This window comes from Tigriopus californicus, chromosome 2, assembly GCF_007210705.1.
Source record: "Tigriopus californicus strain San Diego chromosome 2, Tcal_SD_v2.1, whole genome shotgun sequence".
NCBI classification, from domain to species: domain Eukaryota; kingdom Metazoa; phylum Arthropoda; class Copepoda; order Harpacticoida; family Harpacticidae; genus Tigriopus; species Tigriopus californicus.
Window position 1 is genome coordinate 6,868,722 of NC_081441.1, and position 22,244 is coordinate 6,890,965.

Below are 22,244 nucleotides of genomic sequence, written 5' to 3' on the forward strand. Positions count from 1 at the left end.
CAAAGGTTTTAAAGACTTATCTTGCTCTTGGAACCATCAATGAGCAATTTTTGAAGTAGAGGATAGGTTTCATACAGAATATCCCACTTTTGTCCACTTTTGTCCACCCTTATTTTTGGACACTTTTGGACACTTTTGGACACTTTTGTCCACTTTTGTCCACTTTTGTCCACCCTTATTTTTGGACACTTTTGGACACTTTTGGACAGGGGTGGACAAAAGTGTCCAAAAATGAAATGCCCACCCTGATTGTACTGTTTTACCAGCCGAGTGGTCGGTCGTCCGACATCCAGTGTCAAGAAATCGATGCTCTACTGAATAGAAAAGTACCCCAATGTCCTTCCAAAATTTGTGCTAATATCATCAAGCAGCTGCTACTAAAATGGGGTCAACGGCAATTAGTTTGAACCCATAACATCTGGAGATACCATTCTTGCTTTGTTCACAGCTTCTTAGGTTGCTTGAAATGCAAGGAAATGTCGCAATTTCTGGTAAAATGACCATAATTTTCTAGAAAAAATGCCATGTCTGTAAATCATGGCAAAAAAACATGCCGAAAAAATCTCATACAGTATTGGGAAAGGCTGGAATGGTTGGGACTGTACAGTATTCAGGGAAGGTATGAAAGGTATCTGATAGTGTATGTTTTCAAAAGCATTCATGATCTTTGTCCCATTGTCCCAATTGCAGTGACCGCAGACGCTTAATGTGCGTTTTGAGAGCACCTTCAAGCCTTCGAGAATGGAGGCTAGTTAGAAGAACTCTCTTCTTTCTCGGGCTCCTTCATTGTTCAATTTACTGCCCTTAAATATTCGTAGGGATTATGTAGGTGTTGATCCAGTAACATCCTTTATGTAGGGCTTGGACAATTTTTTAGACTAAAATTGCTGATCAACCCTAAATTCAAGGGCTAGCCAGATCTGTCAACTCTAATTTGTTGGTGGATCCAATATTATGTGAATGTAAGTCAAGTAAGATTAATATCTTTTTCCGTCTTGAACTACTGGGGATCCCATTTCCAGTGGCGGTATGAAAGTCCTCCAAAAAAGCCATAACTAGATTTGGGAACTTAAAATCTTTAGTTACAATATTCTTTGTGTAGATGGACATTTAGAAGAGATTAGAGAACAAAAGTTATAGAATACAATAGTTGCCTCAGACAAAAAAGGTACATGGCGAAAATAGACACCTAAGTGGCATCAAGCATATCAAGGCACCAAGAAGAGAATGTCCAATGGTCCATTTTGCACCATATCAGTCAAGTTGTAAAAGTCTTGCTGGTAAACTCCCCGAATTTGCTAGAAAACACGCGAGACTAGAAAAACATGCCAAATTTGTTTTTTTTTGCATGCCATTTGGGTCCCAAATATGCCAGATGCACACTTTTTTGGCATTGAAATATGCGATTGGGCAGCACTAATAAGAATCTCCACGCACACACACATGTTTACGATGTTACTTATCACCAAACTCTACCAAACCTCTGTTGTTAGTTACGCTGTGGCAGGCCTAAATCAAAGGCATAAATGGGATATCCTTCCCTTTAGTACACTTAGTGTACACTGCACACACCAAACGGGATGCAGATGTTAAGGGTCACTTTTAAAACAAATTAGGAGCTACATATATTTGAGTGAATATAGTATTTGCTATCTTTTCCACAATTGAATTCCACCTTGAAGATACTCCCAAAAACCTGTTTCATTTCAAGAGTTTACGGCTATGGAAGCTTAGCCGGCTACCTAAATTAGACAGTCCCTAATGCTCTCTGGTGCCAACCAACCTCTTGAAGGACAAGAGTGCAAGAAGAGTCGTCATGGCGAGATAATCCTAATGTTCCATTGTCCGCTCTAGCTATATAGAGACATAATCCCAGAGAACACTAAGAAACAGCGCAAACTATGCTTCTGTGTTTGATCTTTAAACATAATAAACTCGCATATCTTTAACAAATATTCTAACATATTTTGTCTTTTTTGTTTACCATCTTTTTGGCATTTTTTATCGAAATCGCTTCACTTTCCAATTGCTGGACCAACTTATGCCAATCTGGGGGCTTCTGACCGGCCAAATCGGGACGGACCAACCAAAACCGAAGCCGTTGCTTGACCAAAGATACTGCTTTGGGCGTGTTCGTCTTGGGTCCGGCCATAAAATTCATTAGATCCGTCTTGACTTGCTTCCATTGAGTCTGATTCAAGGCTTTGGTCACGCAGCTATGACGATCCGTTTTCCGCTGTCGCGTTTCATCCATCAGAAATTGTGCCAAATCCGCGGGTTGGGTCCAATTTTTGAACATTTTCCCCAAATGCTTCCATTTGGCTCGGGTCATTCCTAGAGGACTGGCTCTGATGGGTGCAGGCGTGTCTGGGGTCAAGTCCAACTCGCGCTCGATGACTTCTATTCGAAAAAATTGCATCTAGTCTCACAAACTTTTGAGACAAGTCTGGGGATCTTTGGATCGGCACTTACCTCCAATTTCTGAAGGGATCGACTGATCCGGATCAGAAGGTACGACATTCTCGGTGACAGTAAGATGGGCGGGTGCCACGTCGGAGGAACTGGTGGGCCAGTCGGGTAATTCGGTACCAGGTGGGAGAAAGGCCACTTTCGACGATGGTAAGACGGTCCTTAGGGCATAAAGGGCTCGATAGACCTCAGCCACTTGAGGTAATAGCGTTGTCATGTTGGACCTGGTAAGACAGAGTTGACCAGTCACATACGAGTGTATGTATGCCGTTAGTCATCAATCAGTCATCATCACTGATCAATTATCATGTTTCACCCACTCACCACAATCGAGCCACGGAACTCAATTTCTGCAAGGCCACATTCCAAAAGTGCCCCAAACGAATCCGGGCCAACTGTTTGTGGCCGCAAAGGCCGGCCCAAGTTTGAGCCTTCTCGATTAAAGCTCGAAAGCCCCACAATCTCAATAGGAGAAATTCGAGCATTTCCCGACTGGGACCGTACAACCGAGGCTTGTTCCGCCTCACATCGACGCCCAGGGGCATGACTTGAGTCCAATCTCGGCATAACTGGTCGATCCTCAAGGCCAATGCTCGACGGATACAGAGGAGCACGCGCTTGACGTCTCGATGGCCTTGATCGTTTCGGAAGCGGTTCTGGGATTTGTACATAAATTCGTCCACTAAGGTCAGTTCCACTTGAGTGGATTGAGCTTGAGCCGGCCAATCCCGCTCAAATTCCTTCAAGACCTTCAAGGCCACGCTCACTTGATCTGAAAGAAAAACACCGATGCCAACCATGTATCACCAATGACCCGGTAATCAATCCCAAGGGAACAGTGTTTAGCCCTCCCGTGAACCCAGCTTTCTTCTTGCATTAAGGTTTACCTTTCTCAGTGGGTGTGAGGGGCGGGATGATTAGGGCCTGGCAGGGCGGGGGCGTCACGTCTATCAACAATTCCATGCCAATCAAGGGTGGAGGCGGGCCAAATAAAGAGACCCTAAATCGTAAGGTAAGGTTTTCAGTTCACGCGAATGACAGGGGGTTAGGTAGAGAGCCACATGGGTCTCTTCCTTTGACAGCAGAGCTTTGTTTACGCCTGAGTTCAAAGCTGCGAAGAGGCGATGGCAAAGAGGAAATCTATAGGGCATGTCAAGTGAATGAAATTAAGGAAAAATGTGGGCCAGAACCCTGATTTTGGGCATTTTGGGGAGAGAGAACTAAGACAAACATCACAGTCAACACGCACCATTCGCCCACTGAATTTTCAATAATTCAGTGATTTTGAGCGAGTTGTGTTACAAAACCCTACTAAATGAGCATGTTTTGTGTTGATCAGTGAACACACTATCAAATTGGCTCAATACCACAATGCTAATTGCCTAGACAAGCATATATAGGTTCCAAGTCCAAACTGTGAGACTGTGAGGCTCGAATTGTGCTTATTCTCTACTGATGTGAAGCAAGCACCAACAGGGCAAGTAGTCCGGTGCTTAACTTGCCCAAGTAGGAACTTGCCCCAACTTGGGTTTGTACACAAACACTTGGAGGAAAAATGGTGTGGCCAAACATCCGCAAGAAATTTTATGCTAGGGCAAATTAAATCCACTTATACCGGAATAAGATTGATGTGCACCAATAAAGACGCTGTAACGTGACTTTGGTTCTATGACTGGTTTGTTTCTCGCAATCTGACTTTAGCTCATAAACAAAAAATCCCCATTTTGCGGTTTTCCTGGGCTAACCATCTGGGCACCATTAGCAGCGGATCTATGCTTGGGTTAAGCTGGCCGAATTTCTTGTACTTTGCCAAACTTTGGTTGTAAACAATTAGAACTTGGGTGTCTGTGATGACTTGCTACTTGGCCTTTTCCCATCAGTATTATTCTTCCTCCCAAAAGTGCCCAAAATCAGGGTTCTGGCCCACATGTTTCCTTAATTTCATTCACTTGACATGCCCTATAGATATCCTCTTTGCCATCGCCTCTTCGCAGCTTTGAACTCGGGCGTAAACAAACCTCTCTCAAAATTACCAACAAAACTTCCCCATTTTGCAGTTTTCCTGAGCTAACCATTTGGGCCCCCTATTTTTGCAGTGAATATCTGCTTGTGCTTGGGTTAAGCTTGCCCAAGTTCTAGTTCTTGGATAAGTTTTTGCTTGTAAACAAGTAGAACTGGGGTGTCTGTGTTGACATGTTACTTGCCCTTTTTCCCATTAGTACTTGGCCATACCTTTTTTTGCTCAAGGTGAGATGCTGAGTCAGCCCATAAATCCAAGAAAGAAAATCAATTGATTTGTTAAATGCATTATTGATTAAGGTGTAATGTTTAATAAAGTGAAAACATCATTCCTTGATCACACTGAATGAAATTAGAATGCCAAATTCGTAATTTTAAACAAACCACTTTTCAAGAAACCAGGTCTTTGGAGAGTAGATTGAGGAAGCTTTGGAAATTGATGAAATTCTCCTATTTGAAAACGTCTACTGTATTGGTCAAACCTTTCTACTCATTAGTGAAAGCAGTTCAAGCATCTGAAAATAAGTTCTGCCCCAGTTGGTTGTTTGTCATCGAAATATTTAATGCTTGGGGTTGTACAAAGTATCAGTTTAAAATCCAAAAAAGACAAGCTAAAAAAAAAAAAAAACTAAAAAACAAGCAACAACCTTTCCGGTGGTTGGGTCGCCTAAGAGATGTACCAAAACTACTCTCATTTTTTTCTCCATGCAAACCAGCTTCTCCTATTTTTGAAGAAAAACTTGGCTATTTTTTACTGGAATCAGTCCATCAGATCGAATCCTAAAACAACAGAAACAGTGCGACTTTTAGGAGTGGATAGTAGCTTCTCTTTTTAATGATTTGACTTCAAGTTTTTATCATATTTTTGTCCCTTTCGCATATGTGCATCTTGGATAAGGGCTAGTTTCCATCTTCACTAAAGTTAGCTCACGTTGTTCCAATTTTTAAAGGGGGAGATAAGTCTCTCCCCAGTAAATATAGGCCGTTTCTCTCACTTCAAATATTGCAAAGGTGTTTGTGAAGATCATGAAGTTCAAATTTGTTGAATTTCTTGAAGTTGATGAAGTCCTTCCTCCTAGCCAGCAAGGGTTCCAAGCACATTTTAGCATGGTTACCCAACTGATTGAGCATTTAGAGTAGGTCATTGAGGGACTGTAAAGGCATGAGTCAGTTGATGTTGTCTATCTTGATTTTGCCAAGGCCTTTGATAAAGTAGATCATGGCGTTTTGTTGAATAGACTTCATGACATTGGGATCCAGGGCAAGGTTCTCAATTGGATAATGGCCAAGATTGCGCTAGCCTTGCAAAGGACTTAGAAATAATCTATTCTTGGGTTACTGAGAGTAATCTGGCCCTGAACAAATGAAATTCCGCTCAATGACCTTTGGGTCAACTCCTTTGAATACTCCACATGTAGATAATGGAGGTAAAGATATTGAGTAGGTCTCATCTATGAAAGATTTAGGTGAAGTCCTCCAAAATAATGGAAATTTCGATGAGCATATCCTGTTGAAGGTGGGTAAAGCTTTTCCAATGTGTGGTTGGGTATATTGCACGTTACAGTCCAGAGTTAGCATCATGATGCTAACTCTGTACAAGTCAATTATTCAGCCACCTCTTGAATATGCTTCACCCATTTGGGCTCCAATGAGTTCAGCAGGTTTGCAAAAGGTCGAACAAGTCCAAAGATGTTTCACTAGAAACATCACAGGATTGAGAGAGCTTTTGCATTGGGAGAGCCTAAACAAGTTGGAATTGTACAGTGTCCAGAGAAGGTACAAAAGGTATCTGATATTGTACGTCTTCAAGAGCATCCATGAGCTTTGTCCCAACCTAGGATTTAGGTTCAATTCTAGTGACCAGAGAGGCTTAATGTGTGTTTTGAGAGCACCTGCAAGCCCTCAAGAATCGAGGCTAGTTCGAACAATGAAGCCCATTTCTCTTCTTTCTCGGGCTCCCTCATTGTTTAATTTGCTTCCCTGTAATATTCGTAGGGAATACATAGGCCTTGTTGATTCGTTAGCAGCTTTCAAGTCAGACTAGGACAATTTTTTTAGAGAGCATTCCAGATCAACCCTACATTCAAGGACTTCAAATTTGTTGGTAGACCAAATATCATATAAAGATTGAAAGGTAAAAAATAGACGAATTATAACCTTTCATTTTAATAGTACTGAAGATTACATTCCCCTGTAGCGGTTAGAAAAGCCCGTGAAAAAACAAACAAAAAAAGGCTTTTCTGTTTTGCATTTTTACCCCCTGCCTACTAATGAGAGATAAGAGGATTACAAACTTATCCTTTCCATTGATTAATTCTGCAAACATAACATTTCTACTGATAAAATAGTAAGTAGCTTTTAGATTAATCCTTTGATCTCGTAGAGCGTTGAATGTTTGATTTTGTTGCGTGACACAAGTTCCAGTCAGAAAAAAAACTTACCCACTCTGATCCGTCCACAATCAGGGGTGAAAGGTCCTATTGAATTCCCGTAGAGAACGGAAGCATGGAACTCTTGACCCAAGCACTAGGTAAAAATACCTTGATAGCTCTCCGAGATGGAGAGCACCTAGTACAGTGGCTTAAATTTGTTAGACTTTTCCAAAGACACCTTCAGTTAAAATCCTTACTTGGGCATACAATTATTCAATGAACTAAGGATACAGATCGCTAGCTAGCTCTACTCCCACGGATACAGAACAATCTTGGCTGTCTGGCGTACACTTGGGTCAATCTTCAAGGTCCTGCAAAATGTGGTCCCTATCCTAGTCTTAATGCGTCTGTCAAAGTCGACTTCTACTCTAGAGTCTAACTACTGATTTCTGCATCCAGAGTAATGAACTTTCGATCCAGTTGGATACAAATAACTTGCTTCCTCTACTCTTTTTGATGCCACAACGATTTCGGTCGTCGGGGAAATTTGGCTATTCTTCAAGGTAAGTTGTACAATTCTATCTAATTTCTTCAACAAAAACACACCACCTATCAGCTGTCTTGCTCCATTAAGAAAATGGGGGAATTGTTGGCCCAATGAAAAAGGGACACTCACATGTGAAATCAATAGTTTGATAATCACTGTTCGATCCGTGCTGAGATGGTTCAATGGAGATCCTTGGATGACGTCCACTTGATGGGACTGAAGGTCCTTCGACAGGGTAACAGAGGGCTGTATTCTGACTCGGCACTGTCCCAGGTCCTCTTACTTCTCTTCAGAGCTTCCTAGGTTTTCTACCCCCATCTGTTGACGATCTCTGCCCTTCGAAACAATTCCCACTTCCTGGTACCACATCAATGGTTTATTCCCAATTATGAGAAAGGAGGACTTAGCAACGGCAAGTGGTTCCTTCTCGAAGAGGTTGAAACTCTAACTTCTCTCTTCAAGAAGACTCTTCGGACCAGCAAGCAGACTTCAACCAAATACACAAATCGGTGACTGAAAATAATATGACCTTAAATGGCGACAAATTTCAAGTCATGGCTTTTGGAAGTGACTACGGAAATCCCCCGTCATACGTAGGCAGTGCCAATAAAGAAATAGAAGTGGTCGGTGCCGTTAAGGATTCGGGAGGTATTAAGACGAAAGAACTTTTTCTGAACACGTACAACTCAAAATAAACAAAGCATTTCAGACTTGGGGCTTGATTTATTGTACTTTTAGATCTAGAGATAAGGTTACCATGATGACCCTCTATACGTACAGGGTGCGAGGCATTCGGCGTTACACTTCAAAAGACTTTGAAGTTGATGGCCGATTCCGACCTCGTCTTGGATAAGTGATTGAAATGCGAATGAAAGTTTGATTGAATACATTATATGATGCCTCTCCCAATTTTTCCAGAACTCGAGTTTCATTGCGATTGGTTGAGGGTTTATTAGCAGGATCAATCCTTAGATCTTTATTGAAAGTGTAACGTCGCATACCACGCACCCTGTGAGTCAATTGTCCAACCGCATCTTGAGTATGCATCTCTAATTTGGGTATCAAAAAGTAGAGCTCCCTCACTAGATTCGTCTCTGGCATAGCTTATCTTTCGTATTGGGAAAGATTGGAGGCACTTGGAATTTACAGTATGCAATGAAGGTACGAAATATGTGTTCACATTTGTTCTGTGATCAAATCCTGGTATTCAAACAAAGTACATGACAGTGAGACGAGAGGAATATCATGTTGTGTGAATAATGATAAACATTTCTAGGGATCCAACACTAATTAGAAAAATGAAAAATGAAAAATGAAAAAAGCTTGGTAAACCGCGGTCCGAAACAAAAGAACTCCAGTCGGGAGCTTCGGTGCTGCCATTTTTATATCCCCGTAAATAGAGCTAAGTATTGCTATAAAGATTTCCCCCATATGAACCTGTATCCGCGTTACTTTGTCCCAGAGAAAGAGAAAATATCAAACCTGAATAAAAAGTAATATCTGGCTAAAAAAAAATCTCATGTTAGATGATGATTGTAAAATCTTTCAAGCTATCAAGCAAAAAGTATCAAACTCATTGCTTCATTCTTATTTGGATGACATAAGTGTCAGTAATTCGAGCCATGCAGATTTTGAATCGTTTTAGAGAGGAGTTATTTAAACTTTGTGACACAATGAATATGTCACTAAGCTGTTCAGCAATTTCATCTTCTTAAAGTCTGACGCTACCTCATCCCACTGAAAAGGGCAATATTGTTGGAGAACAATAGAGCTAGTTGGCGCTAGATATATTTACTGAAGGATCACTTTATAATCTCACAATAAACTAACCCACCAAAATATCTTTGTCAGTTATAAGTGGCCAAGTTGCCCTTTCCATTCTGGGCCCATGCCCTTGCTGCTTGGAATGAAATTTTTAGGGGATGTTACCTCAGAATGTTAGCCTCCCTCTCTAAATATAAAATCAAGCAACACATGAGAAAATGTACATTTCTTTTAACAGAAAGCGCTTTCCGCTTAAACTCGGCAATCGTATCAGCATATTCCACTGGGTAACATGACTTTCCAGATTTGCTTAGTTCATTTCAAGTTGATAAAAATGGATGCAAGCAGGCCGAAGTGAACAAGTGAATTCTGCACACTTTTTTGTTTTTTCCATGGGTACTAATGAAGGTGCAAAACATAATACAAAACAATATGACGACTGTAAGAATTTAGTCCATATAAAGAGTGGGCGTTAAACCATGGTAATTAACGACGGTTGCTCTCAGTTGATGGAAAAGTGAGTTATTTTAGATTGATAGACCAATGATCTTGCGTTACATTGCTCAAGCATCAATCTTAATCAGCACTCTTTATCTTATCGCTTTTGAACTAGGCCGGCACTTCGAATATTATTTTACTTATTTTGATTTATAGCAGATTTTTATCAGTGAAGTGAAAAACGAGAACTGGGCACCGCCATAACAAGTCTTTCCTTTGTGAGAGCGAGGCCAAAGATCTAAGATATAAAGAACAGCTTCAAACCAGTGCAGTTATTGTCACCAAATCACAAATGAAATAATGCAAGCCCTGAATTGAGTCACGCCAAGGAATACTAGAGCTCCGCAGCTTTAGCGTCCCTTGGTCACACTGTGAACTTGTCCCACATATTCCGTGAGATTTAGTGATTCTCCCAGATTCTTCGGATTGAGCCTCTCGACCTTGATGGTAGGCTTGCCAAATTGAAATGGTTGGGTCAGATTGTAGATCGAATATCTGGATCTTGGGTGAAAAATATACCCTGTCATGCCCGTCACCTGTTCCTGAGAGAAATATATTATTCGGATCCGGCTTATCGGTAATTCTGGTTAGTGTCATATCGAAAATTGACTAGACTGACCTCAAAGGTGTATTTCTCTTGGGGCAACCTGTTGGACCATGAGCAGGTCGCTGGATCGAAAATAGATCCGTTCCCAAATTAGAGAGGCACATTCAGCCCATGATCCCGGCCAATCTCTCAATTCCAAGTGGAGCAGATATCCCTGGAGACCAAGTCAAGTCAATGGTGGGACCCCCGTGACCCGTGGGTTGTGCTTTTCATCATGGACCCGTCCACGTCATCCTGGGCCTGAAATCAGAAGGCTTTTCTTCACTTTAGCTTTGAGTGCTGGTTCTATCGGGCTGAAGGGTATTGAATAGGCATTCCTGGGGAAAGGCTCAGGTGGCGCCCTTTGCACACGTGTGCGTGTGCGTGTGTAGGTATATGTGTGTGATCTAACAACTGCGGTGGCTTGTTACACTAATTGAATTGATTGGCCCCCATGACTTGGGAGCCTTTCTTCGTTTCCTGCTCTAAGCTCTGACAGCCTGACGGCTAATGAACGTCGGACTCGGCGGCTGATATCATCGTATTCATTAGAATTCAGAGACACAACTGTGAGACCAGCTCGATGATGGAGTCCCTCCGCTAGGCCGAGAAACAGAGAGAGGACCAGGAGGAGGAGAAGGAGGAGAGGATTGAAATCGGGCGGAGCTCGTGAAAGCCGAAAGCCGCCGCCGGTCATGCATAATTGATGGAAGAAGGCTACTTGGTGGGTTGGTTCGTTCATCAGAATCCCTCCCTCCCTCCCTCCCTCTAAGTGGTAGGTGGGTGGTGGGCTCTTGATCACGAGACCAATCGATAGGCCACGAACGACCCATTGGCCAAGCCTCTGAGTCAACACCGAGACCAGAGACAGCCTCGAGACGAGGCCCAGGACGAAAAGGCGACAGGGCCAAAGGACGACCGATCGACGGACGGACGGACGGACGGACAGACAGACAGACAGACAGACAGACAGACCGACGACTCTGGCCATGACAGCCTTGTCACGTCACCATCCGCGTTCTCCGCTCCACCGCCCTACAACCGTGAAGAAGAGGAATCAGTGCTCAACGCCGGTTGATAGTCATCAAAGCCCGAAGAACCGATCAATTCCAACCCGCCGCCAGTTGCGGTTGAGTTGCCATGGCTGAAACATCCCCCTCCATCGTGCCCAAAGCGTCCGGGGTGATTCCCTCTCCCGACAAACGCCCATTGCCCTCCCCGGTCCGCATTCACGCCCGTAGCCGTCAAACGTCGACTAGCGGTTGCACCATGGATTGGCTTTCGTGCGAACAAGCCGCCACACTCAACGTGGGTGAGGTCCAGTCCATGTTAGAGGTGTCAACCGAGAATGGCTTGACCACGGCTCAGGCCGATCACAAACGCGGCCTGCACGGCTTGAACCAGGTGGGTGTCCAAGCTCCGGATCCCTTGTGGAAGAAATACCTCGACCAGTTCAACAATCCGTTCATTCTGCTGCTTTTATCCTCGGCCTTGATTAGCGTGTGTATGCAGCAATTCGACGATGCCATCTCCATCACCGTGGCCATTGTCATCGTGGTCACGGTCGGGTTTGTACAAGAGTACCGCTCCGAGAAAACTTTAGAGCGCATGGGCTCGCTTCTCCCACCCACTTGCCAGTGCTTGCGCGATGGACAGATTGATACCATTCTGGCCAAGTATCTCGTGCCTGGGGACGTGGTGGCTCTGGAGATGGGCGACCGGATCCCGGCCGACCTCCGCCTACTAGAAGTCAACGAGTTGACCGTGGACGAGTCCAGTTTTACTGGGGAGACTGAACCCAAGTACAAGACGGTCGAGCTGACTGAGCGCCAAGCCAAATTAGCGTGTAATGACATGTCCAACATTTGTTTCCAAGGCACCCTCGTCATTCAAGGGAAAGGTTTGGGCGTGGTGATTTGCACGGGCGAGCGTTCTCAATTTGGTGAGGTATTCAAAATGATGCAAGCCGAAGATCCGCCTCGCACACCCTTGCAAAAGAGCATGGATGTGTTGGGCAAACAACTGACCATTTACTCCATCGGGGTGATTGGCCTGATCATGTTGGTGGGCTGGCTCCAAGGCCGTCCCATTCTAGATATGTTCAATATTGGCGTGAGTTTGGCGGTGGCCGCCATTCCCGAAGGCCTACCCATCGTGGTCACGGTCACGTTGGCCTTTGGGGTGATGCGTATGGCCCGCCGTAATGCCGTCGTCAAACGATTGCCCACGGTCGAGGCTTTGGGTTGCGTGGATTGGATCTGTTCCGATAAAACCGGTACTTTGACGTCCAACGAAATGACCGTCACTGACGTGGTCTCCCCGGAGCGAATCATGCTAGATGACATCTCAAACCAACTTCAAGGCGGTGTCAGCTCCCCGCTAGAAAGAGCGAATGACGTGTTACGCGTTCTTGAAGTCGGGATTGTGTGCAACAACGCTGTGGACAATCACCACGAAGGACTCCACGGCTCGCCGACGGAAAAGGCCTTATTGGTGGCGGCCCGAAACCTGGACGCATTGGACCTGCGAAAGTCGTTTCGTCGCCTCCATGAGATTCCGTTCAGTTCAGAACGTAAATACATGGCTGTCGAATGTGAGAATGCGTCCAGCCAAATCATCTACATGATCAAAGGTGCGCCTGAGGTGATCATTGAGAAGTGTACCCTTTTTCCTTCGGGTCAAGGAAGCACTAGTCCTATGACGCCCATGCAGAAGCAAAGGGCCACGAATGCCAATATCGCCATGGCTAAACGGGGGAAGCGTGTTTTGGCCCTGGCCAGAGGGGCAAACATGGATCAGTTAGAGTTTGCCGGCTTGATTGCTCTCCAAGATCCCCCCCGCGCAGGCGTGGCCGAATCTATTCAAATCCTCAAACGGTCTCAAGTCCAAGTATGCATGATTACGGGCGACGGACGCGAGACCGCTGCGGCCATCGCGCATCAACTCGGACTCTCGGGTGACAATAAGACTCTGTTGAGTGGGCACGAACTAGACAATCTCTCGGAAGCGGGTCTTGAATCCGCCGTAGAGAAATGTTTCTGCTTTTATCGGACCACTCCCCGACACAAAGTGCGAATCGTCAAGGCTTTGCAAGCGAACGGACGGATTGTGGGAATGACGGGTGACGGCGTGAATGATGGAGTGGCCATCAAAAAAGCCGATGTGGGCATTGCCATGGGAGTCAATGGCACGGATGTTTGCAAGGAAGCCGCCGATATGATCCTACTCAATGACGACTTCTCCACCATCTTGAACGCCATCGAAGAGGGCAAATGCATCTTCTACAACATCCGCAATTTTGTCCGCTTTCAGCTGAGTACCAGCATATCAGCCCTTATGCTCATCTCCTTGTCCACTTTGCTGGATATCCCGAACCCATTGAATCCGATGCAGATTTTATGGATCAATGTGATCATGGATGGCCCTCCGGCTCAGAGTTTGGGCTTGGAACCTGCCGATCACGAAGTCCTCAAGCGACCCCCTCGTAAACAGCGAGAAGAAATTCTCTCTCGCACTCTGCTCATCAATGTCTTGATCTCGGCCAGTGTCATTATCTCCGGTACCCTTTGGGTGTACAAGGAGACCATGGAGGATGGCAAGATGACGGCCAGAGAAACCACTATGACGTTTACTTGCTTCGTATTTTTTGACATGTTCAACGCTTTATCCTCCCGCTCCCAAGAGCGGCTCATTTATGAGATAGGCTTCTTTTCAAACCGTGTTTTTGTTTTGGCCGTGAGCCTGTCAATTTTGGGGCAATTTGCCGTGATATACTTGCCCCCGTTGCAATACGTGTTTCAGACGGAGGCTTTGGCCTTCAGTGATCTGGTTCTTCTCACCCTTTTGTCATCGAGTGTCTTTATAGTGAGTGAAACTAAGAAACTCTGGGATCGAGGGCATTTACGAAAAACGGCAAAGGAAAATGGGAAACGCAATGAAGCACACTCAGTTTAGTGCCGCCGGTCAGACGGAAGAAGACTGAATGTACCGCGATCAAGAGCATCGCTTGTGTGGAATTCATTGTCGCGACCTCATCGAGATTAATAGAAGATGACGTAGCCAACAATACTTTGGCACTCTGGACCTGTGATTGCTTCTTATCTCCAGAAGGTGTTCTTTTTTCTCTTGTGGATTTGATTGAATGAAATCGAAATGAATCCCTTAGAGCACAGTTGTTAATTAATACAGTATGATACAAATACTTCTATTCTGGTATTCTTCAACGAGATACAAGGGCGCGATAGATATACTATTTACACATACTACACATTTGTACATTTTGCAAAGAAACGAAATCGTGAATAATGGCAGTGTTATTCCCAAAGGTTTGAATGGTATCAAAACCATTACAATCTACTAATAGTAAAATTTGTGTTGTTCAGTCGGTTGGTTGTTTGGTTTTGTTGGTTGTAGGTGCAAAGTAGATCATCATATCGGTCGAGAAAACGGCTTTCCCGAGCTATTGCGGCTTGAACGCGACGCTTCGAGCATCGTCGCAATTAGGCCTGTAATTACTCGCTTTCAATAAAAAGAGGAGGCAGGGAGGGAGTTCATCATTGAAAATAAATAAAAGGATGATTGAAGGAATTCCATCATCATTAGGAAGATTCGAAATGTTACCTAAAGACGCATAACAATAGACGATTCAAAATACATTTCGACTCAATCAATCGGTGACTGACTGACTGAGTGGGTGGGTGGGTGATTGGTTGGTTGGTATAGAGGTGAAAGAAGACGAGAAATTGGACAGAGAGATATTGAGGAGAGGTCTAAAAAGAGTTCCAACACCACCCATTGTCATTGGATTCGCCCACCACCACCACGACGACGATGACGACGACGACGACGACGACGACGACGTTGTTGTTGTTGTTGTTGTTGTTGCTGTTTCGAAGACGGCGACGATGATCGAAGAATAATGAGGATGAGGAATAATGAGGATGATAATGATGATAATAATAATAGTAATAATTTCAATAATGATTGTCCTCATTCTAAGAAGCTACACTAGACGAAATCAATTCGCCACTGGTGGCCAATTGGAAATTGTCGTAGGTGTCGAGCAAGTCTTGGAGGTGGTATTCCTCCAGACAGACAAAGCCCTTGAGATCAGAGTCTTGAGTACGGGCGCATCTCAGACAATGCACAGTGTGACGCTTCTCATTCTCTTTGACAAACAGAACGTTATAGACTTCCTCGTCACACAGACCGCAATAGTGGACGGGTTCGTTGCGCTTACGTCCATGGAAGCGAATCTTGATGCCTTTGGTCTCGGCAAACGACAACTGTTGAACGATGAGACGAATACTTTGCATCAGAACAGCTCGGATGGACAGGAAGAGGCGGGAATCGCTCACGCGCAGGTTCCGCGCCAAGTTCCACGACAAGAATGTCATGGCCACAATGGACTGATACTTCTGGGACTTATTCCACTCGTACCGTTCCATGGCCATGGCGTATTGCCGGTGCGTCAGCGGCCCGACATTCCATGCGATGTTATTGCACCAGCCTGTGGCTTGCACCCAATGAACACATCCGGAATTGACAAACACAACATCGCCCGGCTTTTGGAGGAACCGATAGCACGGAATACCCGCCTCAGTCAATTCACTGATGTTGGGCCACCATGACCCGTGTAAGTAGCTGAGCCCGTTCTTGTGACAAAATTGCTCCACTTCACTCCAATACTCGTTAGCCACACCGAACCATTCCGAATCGCCCGGACCGATGTTGATGTTGACCGCACAGAAGTTGTTGTTCTCCTGATGGCCTGGCGTTCGCGCACACGGCACTTTCATGTACAGCTGAACCGTATTCATACCCAAAATCTGATGGCCCACGTGTGAGAGCATATTGCCGGCGGACACGACGCGGAGCCACGCCGGCAACTTCCACAAATCGTTAAGTTGAGGGGCCCACTTCTTCTCGTCCGAGAGGTCGCAATTTGTACCGAACTTGATCATTCTCCGTGTGGGTTTGTCCGAGAAATCAAACTTGGGGTTCACCGTTCGCTCCATGGTGTCCCAAGTCTCTTCGAGGTTACTGGCTTGATACTCGGCGTATTTCGCTATGGTTGTGTGAGATCGAGATGAGGTGCAGTACCAGACTTGCTTGGACATGGTGGGATCCCAGTTCTCGTCGGCGGTTTGTTCCATCTGGGATCGGATCTCCACCGGGTGCGACGGGTGGGATTGGACCAAGCGCTTGGTCGAGTACAACTGGAGATCAATATCACAAATTGAAGCTAGATTACGTATGAGAACAATGGGTTTCTGAAGACAGAATTCTAGGAGTTGGGGCGAGTAGGCCTCCTCTTTGGAGCGTACATATACACTGGGGGTGGGCGGGAGGAGTTCCTCGCGGCTCAGGCTTGTTGCCTTCGACTTGGGAGGATTGACGGGCGGTGCGTCGTAGAGGCGTGTGTTGATGTCTCCATCGTCATGACCGAGGTCCTTACAACAGGACAGAAGTTCGGACGAGCTCAGAGAGACATCGAGCTTGCCCTCTTGGAATTTGCGTTTGTCCTGTCGCATGGCCTCGATGGGACCGATCTCAGGCGTGGCAGAGTCCTCCATGACTTCCCCAAGGCAAGGAGCTCGACCCTGGCTCGAAATTGGCAGTGATGAGCAAGCGGGCAGGCAAAGAGGAAGACTTCCTCCTCAAGCGACCTGAAATCAGAGATAACAACTGTCAGTACAGGAGTTTCGTACGAGAGTGTAGGTGGCTACTCTTGCCGAGTAGGCACCTCGCGTTTATCATGGAGTTTTTAATCACACTTGATCAAGGTCAACAGTTTCAAATTCATAGGCAATACATTTCTTTCGGGGTGGCGAACGTACAAAAATAGTCGGGTATTGGTTCAAACAAAGTCATGGCCTACAAGTCAGTCAGTCAGTCAGTCAGACAGTCAGTCAGACATGACACCACGCAGCTAGATTGACAGCTCCGTGGAGCAATCGAAAGACAAGGGCCCGGAGCCACTCGATGGGTCCAGGGGTCACAGTCGCCGTCAAGCCAGAGTGCCTGTAGGGGCTGAGAACGAGGCTCTTGGATCTGTGCTCCCCGAGGAGACGCCTGAAACGGCAACAGCAGCTGCGGCTGCGGCCGCCGCCGCAGACTGATAGGCGGACAAGCCCAGCATTTGATGGTTGGTTAAAGCACCGGCAAACAAGGTTTCCGCGGCCACGTGGTGTTGAGCCGCACTACTAGATGTGGGGCTAACCAAGGCCGCAGCAGCATTAGCCGCCAAGGCCGCATGGTGTCCGTAGGCTGGGGTGGGTCCAGGTGTCACTTGGAATCGAAAACCATCGTGGACGGCCTTCAGATCGGATAATCGAACTTCCTCCAAGCACACCAACCCTTTGAGATCTGGACTTCTGGACCTGGCACAATCGAAGCAGCTCACGATGTGTTGACTCTCGATTTCTCTCACAAATAGGATGGCAAAGACCTCTCGTTCGCACTGTGCACAATAATGGGCCGGATCGTGACGTTTGCGACTGTGGTGCTTTAACTCAATGCCCGCGGATTTCAGGTACTCGAGAATCAGAATCGTCCTCTTGAGGCTTTGTACTAGTGTATTCTTCATGGATTTGTAGAGTGCCTCGTCGTTCAGACGCACGTTTCGGGCCAAGCTCCAACTGAGATGGACCATGGGCACCCGGGACTTCATCCCCAGCAATTTGTTCCACTCGTAGCGTTCCAAGGCCAGGTTGTATTGAGTGTTGGTCAGAGGACCCACGTTCCACTTGATATTATTGCACCAACCCACCGCTTGCACCCAATACAAGCAGCCGGAATTCACCCACACCATGTCGCCGGGCCTTTGGAGGAATCGGTACACGGGCACTTCTTCCTCCATGAGATCCTTCATATTCGGCCACCAAGAGCCATGGCTAAAATTGACACCGTGCTTCTCGCACAGCGTTCGCACTGCTCCCCAATACTCGTAGGGCACCGCAAACCACTCGCAATCACCGGGCCCAATATTGATATCAATGGCACAGAAATTATTACTCTCTTGTCGCGCAAACGTCCGGGAGCAAGGCACTTTCATTTGAAGTTGGACCGTGTTCATCCCTGGGATCGGATATCCGATGTGAGTAAGCATATTCCCAGCCGACACGACCCGCGCCCAAGGCGGAAGTTTCATCAGTTCAGTCAGTTGAGTTCGCCAATGGCGTTGTTCGGAGAGGTCCACGTTCATTCCAAATTGGAGGAAGGATTGCTGTTTCCGACGACGACGCGTCTCTTCACGTCCATCGAGATCGAGATCGCCTCGAAACCCTCCTGAGCCACCTTTCTCTTGTTCCTCTTTGAGACTATCTTGAAAAGTGGCCGTTTGGTATTGGGCGTATTTGCTGATGGTGGTGTTGGATTTGGTCACAATGCAATGCCACACTTGCTTGGTGAGGTTGAAGTCCCAGTTCTCATCAGCGTTTTGCTTCAACTGGGTGATCACATCCACTTTCTGACTACCGTGAGTTTCTACCAATTGCTTGGTAGAGAAGAGGCCCAGATCCAACTTGAGAGCGCTCGCGATGCCTCTCACCACGGTGATGGGGTGCTTAATACAAAACTCTTGGAGCTGAGCCGAGGACGCATCCTTCCTGTTCTCCAAATAAACACTGGGCGTGGGTGGAAGAAGATTCTCTTTGGAAAGTGATTTTTGAGGCCTCTCGGGTGGCTCCGGAGGGCCCTTATCCGTCATAGACAGGGTCAGCGACAGCTCCGTGTTCGATTCGAACCACTTTTTGCAAACCAGCAGGATCTCATCACTCGTCATACTCGTGTCAACGCAGAGTGACTTTGTACTGCGCACTACCTCTAAATGGGTGGGAATGTCCAATGACGTGACCTGCGCATTGACCCCGCCGTCTTCGAGTTTGAATCCGGAATCGTCACGGTTGTCGGTGGAGCACTCCATTATGGAATCCTTACTTTCCATCACGCCATTTTCAGTCTGATGTGAGGCCCTCGTGGATCGGCCCGAATCCTCATCATCTCCGTCTCGTTCCCCGTCCACTTCCATGTCGTGATGCTCGACGCCATCGGCTTGGATTTGTTTCAAGAGGCTCTCGGCAAAAGAGCCAATGTCTTGTTGGGAAATCAAGGCCTCGAGCTCGCGGTCACTCACACTGCCCAGGTCTTTGTTTTGAAGCTCGGCCAAGATGTCGGCATTGACCAGTTCTCCCGAGTCCAGCGAGGACACGGCGTTCTCGACCACTCGTTGTTGTTGGACTTTCACTTGATATTGCCGGTAATTGTGCAGTTGAGATTGGAGCGTTTGGAGTAGTTGCTGCTGAGGCGGAACCAAACTGGCCTGACTTTGCAGATGATGTAAGGTCTGAAGCTGCTGGGGTGTCAAAGCGGGTGGAGCATTATTACCAGGGTTGCTCTCGGACTTGAATCGTTTGTTCGGATCCGATGGCCCGTTCTGGGGCGCACTAACTTTGGCGCCTTTCATGGCATTGGACTGGCGACCGGCCATTTCGTTGCTCACGGGGAGATTCCAGGCCTCTTCGACGGAGGGTAACTGCTTGCTTTTCATGGAATGACTGGGTGGCGGAGCATTGCTCAACTGAGTCTTTAAATACTTGATACGTTGGTGGAGATTAGGGCTCGGATTCTTGAGTTTGGAGACAGCATTGCAATAACACGTAAGCGAATCCTGCAACTGGTTCACGGACTCGTACAAAATGCCCAGATTCGTCCAGGCCGCCACGTGAAATTTCTCTAATTGCACAGCACAAATGTAAGCTTGGAGCGCGTCCATGGGTTGGTTTTGCTGTTGGTACAACACTCCGATGGAGCACCATGTATCGGCGTTGCTTTCCGATTTGTCCACGGAATTGCGATACGCGATAAAGGCCTCGTGAACTTTGCCCATGGCCGCATGACAGCGACCCAACAAATACAGACTTTGGCCGGACTTAGCGTCGATCTCGATGGACTTTTGGAGGTGTTGAATGGCCGTTTGGATTCGGCCCATCTTTTCGCCCATGGCGTCCACGGAATAGAAGATCCAGCCTAACTGCCGGTGGACGTCCGCTCGTAAGGGCGAACTTAGGTCAGGGTCTTTGAGTAGATCACGATAGAGGAGATTGGCCTTGGCGTATTTGCCATACACTTCGTGGAGATGAGCGATGTGGAAGTTGATCTCAGCCTCGTTGAAAGTGCACGGAGCCGTGTTGATTTGAGCCATTTGAAAGTGGCGTAGACTCGTGCCAAAGTCATTATTCACTTTGGCCATGATGCCGAGTCGGATATGGATCTCGTTGACCCGCGGGAAGCCGGGTTCGAGGTAGAGCACTTGTTGAAACACTTTGGTAGCCCATCGAAAGGCGTTGAAATGGAAGAACACCAGGCCTTGGCCGTACAGGTAGACCGTATTCCGCCAGTATTGATTAGGCGTCAAGGTGGCGTACTTCTGGTAGGCCGACAGGGCCTTGGTGTAATCGCCGAGCAGGAGATGGAGGTGGCCCAATTTGCAATAGGTAAGCGGGTCAATGAGCGGATTGCGCGACCCATTGTTGTTGGAGTCGGCGTGTCGCTGCTGGTTGAGGCGGGCCTGCCGCTCCACCACCAAACGCTCCATGAACGCCACGGCCTTGAGGGCAACCTGCTTCTTGCGCGAGCCCGGCGACTCCTCGAGCGAGAGGCGCACAAACCCGAAGGCCAAGGCATCTAACTCGGACAGGATCTCCAGATCCAGCGGGCTGAGTTTCACATTGCCCGCCATGGCGCACACACGCCCCGCGGCCACGCCCCCACGCCAGGACAGGCCTTAAGGGCGCGGGGCACGGAATCGAAACGGCACTACCACTTTCACGGACCTCAGCATCACGCGGTTCACTATCAGCCGCATCCGCCCTCGGACAAGGCCGTGGGACGTCTAGGTGATCGAATCTAATGGCCTTCCGCCCACCCGTGATGATCCATGGAGCACGGGCGGTCGAGCGGGCGGCAAGTACTCCGCCACGTTCACACTGCTGAGGGGTCCGCGGTCACCGAGCCCGTGGAACACTGAAAACGGTAGTGGGATGTGGACCGGGAAGACTGCCCAGCCCGTGTGTCAAAATCCAAGCTGAACGGGCTGGGGCGGGTCGAAGGTCATAGCTCTGCCACGGCTCAGGCGAAGGCCAACTCGTGTGGAGCCAGGGACCCTGCGAACCCAGGGAAGCCTCAAGACGGGATGCTGGCCTGAAGGGGGCGGAGGGAGGCCGCAAGGAAGGATCAATCTTGGTAATCTTCTCAAGGCTTTTTTTGCTCGTCTTCTTCTTTTGGCTTCTGCTTCTCCTACTTCACGCACTCACGCACTCACGCACTCACGTACTTACGTACTCGTTCACATACACACACAAGAGCTCAAAGCGGAAGACGCTCGCAGACCACCAAACGCACACACACACACACACACACCCACGGAGGCACCCAGCTCATCGAGGAAGTTGTAGTAAAAGCACCAGCAGTAGCAGTAGAACGTAAAACTACTTCTAGCAGTAGTGGCGCTGCTCGGAATCGTGTTGGCTGGCCCTGGGCCCAGGAGTTGTTGTGCTAGCAGCACCTTGCCAAACTCCCTGCTTGCTAGGCAGAGGACGGTGGCTGCCTGGCTGCTTGGCTAAGTCGAGCCCGTTCGCTGGTTGTGGGTCATCATAGTCATCATCCCTGGACGGCGCCAGCTAGTCCGCTTGGCTTTGGTTTTCCTCCTTCCTTTGAAAGCGCTCGCCCAAGCACATTAACTAGCACTGCTGTTTCTGGCCATCCAGCTCTGGCTTGATGGTCCTGGTCTGTGCGTCCTACTAGCCCTATCCGTGTCAGGGTTCACTTGACTCTTCAAGCCCTGGCCTGTTTACGAGGGATTGGGGCTCGCCCACCCCTTCCACTTTATGGAAGGAAGCGGTGCGTTTCCGAGGGTAACCGGAAAATCTAAATAAATGGCCTAAATCAGAGTCGTTGGGGGGCCACATTTTGGCCATCATATATCAGA

The 22,244-nt window shown here is 47.3% G+C and overlaps 3 protein-coding genes across 4 annotated transcripts; 1 reads left to right on the forward strand and 2 right to left on the reverse strand.

Annotated features, from left to right (window-relative positions):
* Positions 1-1,878: 1,878 nt before the first annotated feature.
* LOC131892707 (uncharacterized) lies at positions 1,879-3,558 on the reverse strand. 2 transcript variants are annotated; one of them, XM_059242538.1, is made up of 4 exons: positions 3,357-3,558; positions 2,794-3,241; positions 2,473-2,693; positions 1,879-2,397 (listed from the first exon to the last, which is right to left on the reverse strand). In XM_059242538.1, the coding sequence occupies exons 1-4, from the start codon at positions 3,430-3,432 to the stop codon at positions 1,958-1,960; spliced, it is 1,185 nt and encodes a 394-aa protein (XP_059098521.1). In that variant the 5' UTR covers positions 3,433-3,558; the 3' UTR covers positions 1,879-1,957. The 2 variants fall into 2 exon arrangements, with proteins under 2 accessions (XP_059098521.1, XP_059098520.1); XM_059242537.1 differs by having other exon boundaries at positions 1,879-2,400; positions 3,357-3,554.
* A 6,327-nt stretch (positions 3,559-9,885) lies between these two features.
* LOC131877079 (calcium-transporting ATPase type 2C member 1-like) lies at positions 9,886-14,419 on the forward strand. The gene has a single exon (XM_059222639.1). The coding sequence runs from the start codon at positions 11,396-11,398 to the stop codon at positions 14,207-14,209; it is 2,814 nt and encodes a 937-aa protein (XP_059078622.1). The 5' UTR covers positions 9,886-11,395; the 3' UTR covers positions 14,210-14,419.
* Positions 14,420-14,438: 19 nt separating this feature from the next.
* LOC131892641 (histone demethylase UTY-like) lies at positions 14,439-21,569 on the reverse strand. The gene is made up of 3 exons (XM_059242465.1): positions 17,271-21,569; positions 17,183-17,186; positions 14,439-16,910 (listed from the first exon to the last, which is right to left on the reverse strand). Exons 1-3 carry the CDS (start codon positions 20,994-20,996, stop codon positions 15,250-15,252), a joined length of 5,391 nt encoding a protein of 1,796 aa, XP_059098448.1. The 5' UTR covers positions 20,997-21,569; the 3' UTR covers positions 14,439-15,249.
* Between the last annotated feature and the right edge of the window lie 675 nt (positions 21,570-22,244).